General features: G+C 36.1%; 2 protein-coding genes across 2 annotated transcripts in view; both read left to right on the top strand.

The window, feature by feature from the left end:
- The window catches only part of LOC307133598 (craniofacial development protein 2-like), a 1,416,430-nt gene that overhangs the window by 368,127 nt on the left and 1,034,024 nt on the right, over positions 1–14,279 (top strand). The window lies entirely within an intron of this gene.
- On the top strand, positions 1,361–10,019 carry LOC307134388 (serine/threonine-protein kinase SBK1). The gene is made up of 4 exons (XM_079830101.1): positions 1,361–1,717; positions 4,438–4,582; positions 4,736–4,938; positions 8,145–10,019. Exons 1-4 carry the CDS (start codon positions 1,712–1,714, stop codon positions 8,811–8,813), a joined length of 1,023 nt encoding a protein of 340 aa, XP_079686227.1. The 5' UTR covers positions 1,361–1,711; the 3' UTR covers positions 8,814–10,019.

Raw genomic sequence — 14,279 nt, forward strand, 5'->3', positions numbered from 1 at the left:
TATTTTTATTTTTCATGCTTTTTTTATACAAATCTATATATTTATTTTTTGTATTTATATATTTTATTTGATTATTTAATTGTCATTTTCTTTCAATAAAATGATTTTGCATCAAACACGGTCACAAAGATGTTTTTTTTCTCAAACTTGAACTGCTTCAGCAACAACTGAACATTTAACAAAACAATCTAACCATCACATTATTTCCGATGTTCTGTATATAATTATGTATATTTCATATATTTTGATTTTCATTTTTGCGCCTAAAATAAACTTGTGCGCCTCGTCATAGGTTTGTAAATCATTTTCCTGCCTCGCGTCTGGCTGAGCATTTTCACAGATAGATGAGCTCAACTATAGATCCAGACAGATAAAAATTGCCAGCAATAGTGTAATCAACCATGAATGACAAAATCTTTGTCATGATGACTAATACCAAACGGTGCAGAACAAGGAATAGGATATGGATAAAGGATATGTCATAAGACTGTGCGTGAGTTTAAAACCTGAAAAGTCAGGAACCTGAAAAGGCACGTCCAGCAGAAAGAGAGATCTGCGATGCAAGCGTTTTGCGTAGCGCTCTCTCACAGCTGTTGGATTTGTCATGCTCCCTAAGAGAGAAATTGATCATGTTGGACAGCATCAGAACCATTTTTGGTTAATTAAATCACAATATGTAGATTTTTGGATTAAAATATCCAAAAACCACTAGAACAATGTTATATATTTTGTTGACTTGTGTACTTTATCCCAAATGTTTCCAAGAATGTTTAGATCCAGTGAAATAAGTCATTTTAATCAGGACACGGACCATCTCCGTGCGTCGCCTATCAGTGACATCATACTTCGATTTTCTGTATTATTTTGTAGAAACCATGAAAACTCCAGACACGCTTTAATATATGTGTTCTATCAGACAAGTGAGCAACTGTTTGGATAAATTCATCGATAGAAAACATATCATTGATATATAGCTCAACACAGTTAGTCTTTATTGTTTAAATCTCGTTTTCTTGATTTCCCGTGAATATCATGTTTTACCGTGTCTAATATCGATCTAGTTTAGCATTATAACATAACTTTCAACACACTCAAAGAAGCGGAAGCGGTCGTCTGCGGCATAATAAAAGCTCTGCGAAATCAATGCGTCATCAAGCTACGCTTTTGTTTTGCATAAGCGACCTCTAGCGGCGAAAAATTACATATTGTGTCATTAATTGCCCCATTACATTGACAGTCCTAAATGAGACACGAAATGAGTTTGCTAAAGATAAAAGGCACAAAATGTGAGAGCGCTAAAGACATCAAAGAGAGGAAAAGGTTAGGGGTTTTGCCAGAAGTGACAAAGTGTCTGTTATACAAACCTAAAAGAACATACTGTCAGTGAGAATAACTCAGTAACATCCAAAAGGAGGGGTGACAGCAGCAAGAGCACATGTGAAAGAATTAGGGTAGATAGAGAGAGGGGGGAGAGAGAGAGAGAGAGTACAGATAGACTAATGAACTGTAAGCAGAGGACATGAGAGATGTATTATCAATCAGGATATGCACTCAGCAGAGGCAAAAGAAACCGTAAACTGTAAGTTGATTTATGACTGGTCGACCTGCTGTTGCCCGTTTGACCTGCAGCTTTCAGTGACCTGAGTTTATGGACAGACTGATCAATAGAGAACAGCACCTCTAAATTCCCTTTCAGCCTTCAACAGCAAACATGACAGTAAGTCTTTTATATCCTTTCAAAGTGTACATTCAGCTGTTGCACAAGCTTATGATCATGTAGGCAAAGTTTAATGCACATCATTTTAAAAGATTTTCAAATAGCATGTGTACAATAATTTGAAATACGACATTTGTTTATGGAATTTCAGCCATGCTCCATATACATTATATGTACACTAGCATTTAAAAAAAAAGTATAGGGCCGGTAAGATTAATGTTTTTGAAAAAAAGTATCTTGTGCTCACCAAGGCTAAATAAACTGAAACATTGTGAAATATTAAAAATGTAAATTATAGTATATATTATAATAATATTATATAATATATGTGTATTATGGGGGGGCAAACAGGGAATAATTCAATGTAAATCCGAATATATAGTTAAAACTCTGAATATATAAATGAAAATTCTGAATTATAGTTATAACTCTGAATATATAAATCCTGAATATATAGTTATAACTCTGAATATATAAATGCAAATCCTGCATATATAGTTATAACTCTGAATATATAAATGTAAATTCTGAATATATAGTTATAACTCTGAAAATATAAATGTAAATTCTGAATATATAGTTATAACTCTGAATATATAGTTATAACTCTGAATATATAAATGTAAATTCTGAATATATAGCTATAACTCTGAATATATAAATGTAAATTCTGAATATATAGTTATAACTCTGAATATATAAATGTAAATCCTGAATATATAAATGTAAATCCTGAATATGTAAATCCCGAATATATAGTTATTATTCTGAATATATAAATGTGAATCCTGAATATATAGCTCTGAATATATAAATACCTGAATATGTAAATCCCGAATATATAGTTATAACTCTGAATATATAAATGTAAATCCTGAATATGTTAATCCCGAATATATAGTTATAACTCTGAAAATATAAATGTAAATTCTGAATATATAAATGTAAATCCTGAATATATAGTTACAACTCTGAATATATAAATGTAAATCCTGAATATATGGTTATAACTCTGAATATATAAATGTAAATTCTGAATATATAGTTATAACTCTGAATATAAAAATGTAAATTCTGAATATATAGTTATAACTCTGAATATATAAATGTAAATCCTGAATATATAGTTATAACTCTGAATATATAAATGTACATTCTGAATATATAGTTATAACTCTGAATATATAAATGTAAATTCTGAATATATAGTTATAACTCTGAATATATAAATGTAAATTCTGAATATATAAATGTAAATCCTGAATATATAGTTACAACTCTTAATATATAAATGTAAATCCTGAATATATAGTTATAACTCTGAATATATAAATGTAAGTCCTGAATATATAGTTATAACTCTGAATATATAAATGTAAATTCTGAATATATAAATGTAAATCCTGAATATATAGTTATAACTCTGAATATATAAATGTAAATCCTGAATATATAGTTATAACTCTGAATATATAAATGTAAATCCTGAATATATAGTTATAACTCTGAATATATAAATGTAAATTCTGAATATATAAATGTAAATCCTGAATATATAGTTACAACTCTGAATATATAAATGTAAATCCTGAATATATGGTTATAACTCTATATATTCAGGATTTACATTTATATATTCAGAGTTATAACTATATATTCAGGATTTACATTTATATATTCAGTTATAACTCTGAATATATAAATGTAAATTCTGAATATTGCATCTAAGATAAACTGCAGTTGCAATTAAGATAAATAAAAGTACATTTGTGAAATTTAAAAGTAGCAATGACCTTTTTACTTTTGTTTTAGGTAGAATGGGCTTCCATAGTCAGATTTATGTACATAAGTGTTTACTTGTTATGAAGTTCAGCCATGAATTGTAAACAGATTACTTGTTACTGGCTACATATTCAACCATTTACAACGTTCACAACTAATCCTAAAGAACTTATATGTGTTGCCCATTTTGCTGTTCTTGACAAGGGGTTAACAAAAGATGACTTTTGGGGAGCTGTCTGTCCTCACACAACTGATGCCCAACAGGTGCACCTTTTCCCTCTTATGTAATATTGTCCCCCTTCATCATCTCTTAACACTACTTTACTAAAGATTGTAACCTTTCTGCTTTTATAGGACACCAAACAAAGCATTCACAGACTAAAAAAACAAAAAACAGAAAACATAATCCAGTTCAAATGCCCCCAATTCAAATTATGCATGACATTTGAACGGTTACCAATACTATTGCTGACCAGAACAGTTAATCCTAGGAAACTCAGCTGAATACCACGGGTGCTTAGGGACAGTTAAGATGTGTTGACAGAATAGACAGTCCTCAGAACTGAACCTCAAATCACCCTTTCGCTGTAGTGAACTTATAATAGTATGCAATGACAGACCCCAGGAGTATATCTCTGATCCAGCTAGATCATATTTACTTTCAACATGGCATTTTGTGGTATTTGCTCCCCTTGTTGGCAGCTAGTGAAACATTGTTTGACATGCCCCAAAAAGGTAGAGAGAGAAAAAAGGTATGGGAACTATGCCGTGGGCATTACATGAGACTTTTAGCATGCTAATTAGTAAATAGTGATGCTCTAATTCAGGGGTTTTGTAACAAAGTGGGAAAAGAATCATGCAAATTTCCTCTCGAATTACAATAGGTGTTAAATTTTTGCCATGTCCATCTGCAACCGTGACTGTTTTGCTTCTTGCAGACTGCCACAAGACTTTTGGATGAGCTGTGTCACTTAACGGCTCAGTCTCTAGAATCACTGGAGCCCTCGAATCACTTCCAAATTATTAAACTTCTTGGAGAGGGTTCATATGGAAAAGTTATGCTAGCAGTGCACAAGAAGAGAGGTAAGTGGTGATAACCCTATTATATGTTTCTTTGTTTTTCTCTCAACTGATCTTACACCATTATACAATTTTTTTGGGAAGTGTGCTTGATTACTGTATACTGCGTCCTTTCTTTACCTTTGAAAATATCTTCCAAATTTGCATGTAATCTAGGAACCCCAATGGCCCTTAAATTCTTTCTGCGAGAATCCACATCTCTCCTGTCATTTGTGAGGGAATATAACCTGTCTTTGGCCTTCTGCACCCACCCCTCACTTACCTCAGCTTTGGGCATTGCTTTCTCCACTCCTACTCACTACGTGTTCGCCCAGCAACCTTGCCTCTACGGCGACCTCTATGATGTCATCGTTCCTGAGGTTGGTAAAAGATTGACATCAGTTACATACGTCTTAATGATGGTCGTTCATGATTAATGAGGATTGCAGGAAATAAACATCTATTTGCATGCCACAGCTGACTAGTCCAGTCGAGAACCTCAAAAAAGTAAATCACTTGAGTTGTAATACACATATAATGTTTAGATAAGGGTTGTACAATCCAGCATGGAAGGCCACCTTCTTGCAATGTATAAATCCAACGCTAATTAAACTAACCTGATCAAGATAATCAAGGTCTTTAGAATTCTGATAAACTTTTAGGCAGTTCCAAAGGCTCCAGGAGGGCCAATGTCCTGCAGAGTTTAGTTCCAACCAGCCCAAGAACACTTGCCTGGATATTTCAAGTAATGCTAAAGACTTTTATTAGCTGGTTGAGGAGTGTTTGATTATGATTGCATCTAAACTTTGCAGAATAGTGGCTCTCCAGAAACAGGATAATATACACCTAGTGCTGGGTACACACTATACGGAAGGGGAAACATTGGCAATTTTTGGCCAATGTCTCCCCTTCCGACAATCCTAGGTAAAGTCCCGATTATCTTGATGGTTCTACAGATTATCGCTCTGGAGATTATCACTTGAAACTAAACAATACCCAATTGACCTATCGGTAAGCCCCTCCCCTCGAATGCAGATGAGCCAATAGCAGTTGAGTATCAGTTGCGCTGGGACCGGAACTCGGACATCTTTAGGTGTCAGCGCCATAGAGAAACATTGGAAAATCCGAAGCTCTCATCGGTTTGATGGTGTTTATGCTACAAAAATGCTAAAATGACGTGCCTGAGGTACTGTAACACTGATTGCAGGGGATCCTGAGAGGATTTTCTGTTTGTCATACTCTCGTTAAGTTACGATAAAAGTCCCTGTTAACATATAAACCGAAATAACTAACTGTCCTCACGCCATGTAGTCAAAAACACGAAGGTCTAACGTTACATTTCAGTGCCTCTCCATATTAAACTGGTTATATGTAAATTAATTTAATTTTAGATATGTTTAAGGTCTACATTATCTGTCTTATAAGGAGGACTTCTATTTTGATGGGTATTATAGTCTACAGGTAACGTAGTGAAAGGGAGAGCTCGCACTCGCAGTTTATCGGAGTTGTTTTGCAGATACAAAGTTTACCGGTTATCAACTGCACCCCCGAAAAGGCATAAGCTCTGTGTAAATGTTTGTTTACTGTTAGTTGTATGAGTGTTTTTGTGTAATTTGCTGTGTATGTTAAGGGTAATGCAACGGAGAGAGATAGTTTGTGAATTAGACGTTAATGCGCACTTCTTATGCTTTGTTTGTTCAGCTCTTACAATGATTTTTTGGAGTGAAAAAGGACATAATAAACCTGATAAACCATCAGTAAAGTTTGGCCATCATTCGGACGGGGTATACGCTACATTCTGTGTCCAAAAACATCTTGGGATAATGTTTTCACACTGACAGCTGTCATTAGGTGTTTCTCAATGTCAAGGATCCTTACTCTGCAGGACTGATCCTTCCAAGTCACTTCCTTCAGAGGCTAGGCGAGGCTCCTCTTTAGCATTCGGAGAACAGGTAAATGGAACAGGCTAGCAAGTGCACGTCAGCCTCATTACGTCAGTGAAAAGGTCCGTTAGCCATCAATAACGTCATTTGTATACGGTTGTAATTTGTACTGGCATTTACAAGTTAAACTTTACTTATATTTACTACGGTTATAACAAATGTTTGGTAACGTAAATACTTACACTTGAAAGCATATTGCCCCGTTAACGCTCCGACTCCGCCAACGTCCGATAATTTGTATTTTTTGAACAAGATAGCAAAACTGCGCGCATAGGATTGTGGTGATTTGAGAGCGCGAAGTGCGCGAAGTCTACTCGTATGCATCCTTTCCTGTATATGGCATATTTTTCGAACGAAGGACTCAGACCTTGGTTGAAATTCCGAGGATCCTCGACATTGGAACAGCCCTTCGATGGACGTCGATGACGTAGCATCCTCAGAATTCTGGCTTCCGAGGATCCTTCCTTGACATTGAGAAACGCCTATTGTAAGATATAGCAACTCCGTTTGTTTGTCCAAGTTAACAACAGTAACTAAGGGGGGCGGGGCTTACCGATAGGTCAATTAGAAACCGAGCTGACGGAAGACTCACCTCCAGCTCACGCTGTAACATGTGAAATCCATCTTCACACCGTCTCCACTCCTTCATCTAAACATTTTGCATTTGGAAAAAGCAAACATTTGGTGTGCTTTCCTGAGTACATCATGGCACTCCACACACTAGAGGAACAAAACGGTTAAATCTATGATTTCTTATCATGTTTGTGGCCTCTCACATTTTGAAAATCTTATAAGATTTAAAAAATCTTTTAGTGTGGCCCCAGCTTAAGGTTTGAGTCTGTGTTTCCCAAGCCTGTACTCCCAAGACTGTATATTTTGGATGTCTCCCTATTAACACACCCTATTCAACTCATCAGTAGAGGTTACTGTGTTAGATTTTGGAGCGATCCAAAACCACTGGTTTAGATGGAGTGAACAAAGAAAGACCAGACGAATTGATTTTAAATAACAGGCGCAGTAGTTTTTCTGAAATGGCAGGCTGCTACATGCTCAAACTGTTTATTTTACATTAATGTGTGAACCTTCTGCAGTGGAGTCGGTTTGACTTGTAATATTGTAGGACAATGGATATCAATCCTGGTCCTGTGGACCCACGATCTTCACATTTTGTATGTCTCTCTTATCTGACACAGTTCTGTTCATGGAGCATGGATTCCCCAGGACCATGATTTAAAACCACTGTTGTACAACATACAAATTAAGTATGATTAAGTGTCCAATCTTCACTATCCTGCACAGTTTAGCTCCAATCCTAATAAAGCACACCTGAACACGCTAGTCAATGTTTTAGGGCAGGGGTAAGCAACTGTGGCCCTTGAGAACCACTTTCTTGTAAAGTTTAGCTCCAACCCTAATCAAACACACCCGAACAAGCTATTTAAGGGCAGGATTTCTAGAAAGCTACAGGCAGGTGTGTTTGAACAGGGTTGGAGATAAACTTGAGGACCAGAGTTGCCCAACTCTGCTTAAAGGCTTTTAGAAATTTCCAGGTACGTTTATTGGGGCAGGTTTGAGCAGGACATTTTCCCTCCAGGAACAGTATTAAACACCCATGTCTTAAGTGGTAACTTGTTTTCTTCTAGGTTGGTCTGGAAGAGAGCCATGCCCAGGGAGTGGCTTCCCAGATCAGCGGTGCCCTCTCTCACCTCCATTCCCTTGGCTTTGTCCATCGTGATGTCAAACCGGAAAACATCTTCCTATGTGACAGTAATTGTCATTGGGTCAAGCTTGGTGATTTTGGCATGGTTAAGGCTGCAGAGACCAGGGTGCCATGCGTGTGGTACAGTTCCCCTTACTGCACGCCCGAGGCTGAGATTGCAAGAAAGGGGAAGGAAATTGATTCGGGCCACTCAGAGGTGGATGACAATGGGAACAAGCCAAAAGGGGACTCTGAAAAGACTCAAAGGATGCTGGTGTCTGTGGATCCCAGTACAGACAGTTGGGCATTAGGCATTCTAATCTACGCCATGCTTATGGGGAGCCTTCCGTGGTCTGAAACTGTTTCAGACAACACTGCATATAAAAGCTATCTACAGTGGAGCACTTGGGAAGTTTTGACATTACAAGAGAGGGGGTCAGATCAACCTGAGGACTTCCACCAGGTGGCAATCCAGTTTGCAGCATTCACCCCACTTGCAACATGTCTTCTTAAGTCCCTGCTCCATCCACAGCCCAGGCTGCGTGGCAAACCAGATGAGGTGGGAAGGTACCTGGGAGGAGCCTGGCTATTGGACAAGGAAGTCAGTAGATGATGCAACAGAAGAAGGACAGTACTGAGGTTGTTGTCATCTGGGCTATTCACTCTTTGGTGGGAAGCATGGCACATTTTAGAGGAGGTTCTAATGGTAACAGAAAGTTTTAATCACAAGACTGTTGTTTAATATTCTATATATTCATAATTATTTGGGAGTTTCTTTTCATAACTGACCATTAAAGATCTTAACTGTAAACATTGAAGGTTTTACAATACCTCAGAGGAGTTTTTAGGGTTGATTCAACTGAAAAAACGTTTCTAAAAACTTGGGCCTCCATCCATAATCCAGCGGCATTGCTACACTCCAAAACAATGTGCGTCCTACAAAGATACAGCTATACCTGTAAACTGATGGAACAGAAGTTGAAATTGTTAGTTGCATAGTATATATGTATCAAATCAGTTCAATCAGCAGCCATTAGGAGCAGCTATTTTCATGAAAGTGCATCAAAAATCAGATAATCAAACTTTTCTGGAGCAAGTTTGAACTTGGCAGTTTCTCACATGGTCAGTCAGAGGGTCAATCTCTTCCTCACACTGTCTATGAAACACACTGAAACCTCACCCAACTTTAAATTGGCATGAAAAGTGCATTCTTTTCAAACGTCTTTTCTCTATGTGTATATTTGAGTGAAACAACTTATCAAACGGGGGGGGGGGGGGGGGGTTTGTACGGTGGGACTTGACATTGTCCATCGGGAGTTGATTGGGTATAGATGGCTCACTGTTTTTTGCTATTTGCCGTTTCATGCAAGTGACAGGATGCTGGAGGGGAGGGATTATAAATGAATGTTTTTGAATAAAGATTATAAGGGAAAGAGTTTAAAAAAATGTGCACAGATAAATCATTTATAACAAACAATGCAATATCCAATTAAAAACTTTTAACTGTCAATTTTGATTTTGATGGTGACTTTAAAGGATGGTAGAGAGGTTTTATGATGTCGATTTTCCACATGAAAAATATATGTACATAATTTCCCAACTGGAGGATCTTGATGTCCTATGGGTTCATGATGGAACTGCAGGGAATTATAGAAATGTCAAATTAATTAAAATAAAGCATTTCAAATTTAATAGGTTGCTCTGATCTACCATACAAAAAAAATAAATGTATACACTGCCGTTCAAAAGTTTGGGATTGGTATGTTTTTTAATGTTTTTAAAAGAAGTCTCTTATGCGTAACAAGGCATTTATTTGATTAAAAATACAAAACAAAAAGTTATATTGTGTTGTGCAATTTAAAATAACTGTTTTCTGTTTGAATATATTTTAAAATGTAATTTATTCCTGTGATGCAAAGTTGAATTTTCAGCATCACTAGCCTGGATGCCAGCCGAACTTAGCCCCGCCCACAACATTTGAGGTCGGGAAGTTCGGTCTGGACTTGATCTGTTGTGGGGCAACTATGCTCGAATCAGAGCTGTTCGGACCAATCAAATTGTCAGGACGGATGATCAACCATAACGTAATCATCCACGTCACCAAAGAGCGCTTGGGTTGAATTCGTTCTAATCCTCAACGGAGAAACTTTACTATTTCTCTCAAAAATGATGATCGTGTTGGTAAGTACTCTGTGTATCCTTAAATTATTTTTTACAAAACTTTCTCAACTAATTTTCTTCCAGTGTGCGTGCAGTTGAGTTCTGTTGACAACTATGCTTTGCTCCGTTGCTCTGATTGGTTGTAGGTCTATCCAATTGAGTGCAGAGGCATTTTCTTTCCTGGTTCGGTTGAAACATGCCCAATAATCACAGCCCAATGGAGCAGTATCAGACTCATATTCTGACTAGAATCTGAGTATGACAACATCAGGCTACCAGTCTTCAGTCAGATGAGCTTTTGAATTATTATTATTTTTTGTTTTTTTGTTGAAAGAAATGAAAGAAATTAATACTTTTATTCAGCAAGGATGCATTTAGTTGATCAAAAGTGACAGTAAAGACATTTATAATGTTACAAAAGATTCCATTTAAAATGCTATTCTATTAATCAAAGAATCCTGAAAAAAATTTACACAAATGTTTTCAACATTGATAATAATCAGAAATGTTTCTTGAGCAGCAAATTACCATATTTTAATGATTTCAGAAGGATTGTGTGGCACTGAAGACTGGAGTAATGATGCTGAAAATTCAGCTTTGCATTACAGAAATAAATTACATTTTAAAATGTATGCAAATAAAAAAGTTAAAATTTTTAAATTGTAATAATATTTCACAATATTACTCTTCGTTTTGTATTTTTAATCAAATAAATGCAGCCAAGAGACAGGCTGAAAAGAGACAGTTAAAAATGTTTTAACTTACCTATCCCAAACTTTTGAACGGCAGTGTGTTCACCAACATTTTAAACCGTATTTGTAACTTCTTTGCTTAACATCATAAAGATTGGAATGGTCACTCCGGTCTTAAAAGCATATTAATGCTTTTAACCTATGCTCCTTCTCGTGGAGCTCTCCATGCTGTGAGAGTAAGCAGGGGCACACTGTATCTCTCAAATTTCAGCAGATAACATTCAGACACATACAAGCACTCAGACACTATGTGTCCTAGATTTAAAAATAAACCTACGACCATTAATAAAACTCTTTCAGCCTTCATCACCTCTGTCAGACACGCACACACTTGAAATCCCATACACATGCATGCACAAACACAGTCTTCCTGATTTTTATCCTGAAGTGTCTCACACTTCTGCGTTTAAACCTGTCCCTCCATTCATCATCATACACACACACACACACACACACACACACACACACACACACACACACACATACACACACACACACACCCGAAACACAGTGTGAAGTTACATGTAACAGATAAGTCTTTGGCTGAAGTTCAAACTCTTTCAACTGATCCATGAAAACATAACATTGTAAATTACAGAGTAAATATGACAACCCTATTTGCAAAATACATAAATGGTAAATGGACTGCATTTATATAGCGCTTTTTAACAGACCAATGGCCTTCCAAAGCGCTTTACACATTGCCTCACATTCACCCATTCACACACCGACGGCGGTGTCTGCCATGCAAGGCGCCATCCAGCTCGTCGGGAGCAGCTGGGGCCAGGCGTCTTGCTCATGGACACCTCGACACTTGGTCAGGTGGAACCGGGGATCGAACCACCAACCTTCCGGTCTGTAGACCACTGCCGTAGGGCCACTGCCGCCCCACATGGAATCTTGCAGAAAGTCTGGTCAATTTATTTACAACCGGACTATCAAATAAGAATAAATCATATAAAGCTGTAAACAAATGAAGACCACCTGACTGTTCACAATAAAAAATAAATAAATAAATGCAGCTGCAAACATTTGCACCAGACACTAAATGAATACAATATAGGCCACTAAATTAAGACATAAAAAATTATAGATTTTGCCTTTTCAATCTGAGGTTACTTAGGCACCTTGTTAAGAGATTAACAGCTGAAATAACTCATTACATGAAGGAAAGAAGACCACGAAGATCATTTAACAGCTCTAACTATTCCAGACGCTCAGTATGACCTTTCATTTGATATTCAGACACATTTATGTGTGCAATTACGCTAGTGTTCAAGTATGCTGTCATCTTGCATTTGTTAAATTGTATGTAAATGTGCATGAGAGAAATAAATCTAAATGTTTGATGAATGTCTAGCACTAGCATGCCAGGAATACCAGCATTTTATCACAAAAATTTCTTCATGTTCAGAAAATTTTAGCCATGTGCCACTTTGCAAACTTCAACCACATGCACCCCGTGTTGTGGAATATATACTTCTATTATACCCAGATACTTATTGCCCTTTGAACGCCTAAGCAATTCTATTGGCTGAGACAACGAATTTAATGGGTAGACTCAAGAGATATTTTTATATTATATATATATATATATATATATATATATATATATATATATATATATATATATATATATATATATATATATATATATATATATATATATATATATATATATATATATATATATATTAATTGCATGTAAAATTTCCATTCATTTGGATTACAAAGTTTTAATAAACAATGTGGTGCATATTTTTCATACATAAAAGAAAAGAAAGAATAAGATTTATAGGCCTAATAAACCAAATGTATTTTAAATGCACAATAACCAGGTTTATAATGTATCAATGCATAAACAGGTCATTATATTTTATATTATATCTATTATATTTTAACTAATTGAATATTGATACTTAAAGCTGTAACTTTGTTTTGGTTAAAAATGATCCAAAATCTATTTTTAAACAAGTACATAACCAGCATTCAAAACCATCTCCTTACCTTGGCCCGATTCACAACGGTAAGCTTGTAATAATGTTTTCTAATTTGAGTGGAACTAGGTTTCCGTGGGAAATATGAGCTTGCCGACGTTCGTCTTGAGATATTTGTATACATCTGTATACATAAAGAAGGAGTCCCGGCTAGTAGTAGTATCGGATGTGAGGATGCTGCAGGTGGCGGATCATTTATAGCTTTTTCTCACAGCAACTGGAATAATTAAATGTATCATTTTGATCGCGGATTGAAATCCAGAAAGGATCTAAACAACAATCATCTGTGACAACTGGAGATTCACCCGTGGTCAATAGCAAAAGACTTCAGACTGCGGAGTGGCTACATAAAAAAAAAAATAGAATTTCAAAGAAAACTAGTTCCAAGGAACATTAATTTGCTTTTTGGGTTAAAAGAACAATTTCTTTATATGAAACTCGAATGGTATGACAATTAGAGATTAGAATGTACAGAAATTGAAATCTGCAGGTAACACTAATACATACAAAATACACGTAGTCACACAATACTGATGTTGTTAACATTAACAGTTTGAGAACTGAGTATAACAACAATATAATAATTTGCACGGTTTGATGTGATATTTAAGTGATTGTTAAATTGAATCCCTGTTGGTAGCACAATTGATTGTAATACTGTTTTTTCGCAGTTGGTCAGAACAAAAGTGGCAGACATGTTACTAACTTGTTCAGATGACATTTTCTGGTAAAAAAATCTTATTTTGGTCATACTTCCAAGACGTAGTATCTGTAATTCCGAAGTACAGTATCCGCACCGGTGCGGTGAATGAATGACCACACATATTCCTCAAAACATTAGATTCATCCGCGCTGAGGAGCCGCTCACAACCCACGTAAAGACGATAATTCCGCAAATTACTGTAATTGCAGGTTTCAAACAGAGATGGCGACAAAGAGGCTAAACTTACAGACTGCAGCTTTAACTGGTTACATTTAATAGTTCATTCTATAGAATTTGAACAAAATGTGATTATTTAAATAAAAGCAAATTGATGTAAATACTTCATAAACTATACATGGAGGGACAAGGAAGGCAGGAAACACGAGGAGTACAAAATAAAACTAACATAGCAAACACTGGGGCTTATATACAGTACACAGGGGTTAACAAGACTAACTAAACATTGA

Source organism: Gobio gobio, assembly GCF_949357685.1.
Source record: "Gobio gobio genome assembly, chromosome: 11".
In the NCBI taxonomy this organism is placed as follows: Eukaryota; Metazoa; Chordata; class Actinopteri; order Cypriniformes; family Gobionidae; genus Gobio; species Gobio gobio.

Excerpts from the sequence above, each read along its gene's own strand:
- LOC307134388 (XM_079830101.1), top strand. Across the intron at positions 4,583-4,735 it reads AGCAGTGCACAAGAAGAGAG|GAACCCCAATGGCCCTTAAA; the intron begins GTAAGTGGTGAT and ends CATGTAATCTAG. Across the intron at positions 4,939-8,144 it reads ATGATGTCATCGTTCCTGAG|GTTGGTCTGGAAGAGAGCCA; the intron begins GTTGGTAAAAGA and ends GTTTTCTTCTAG.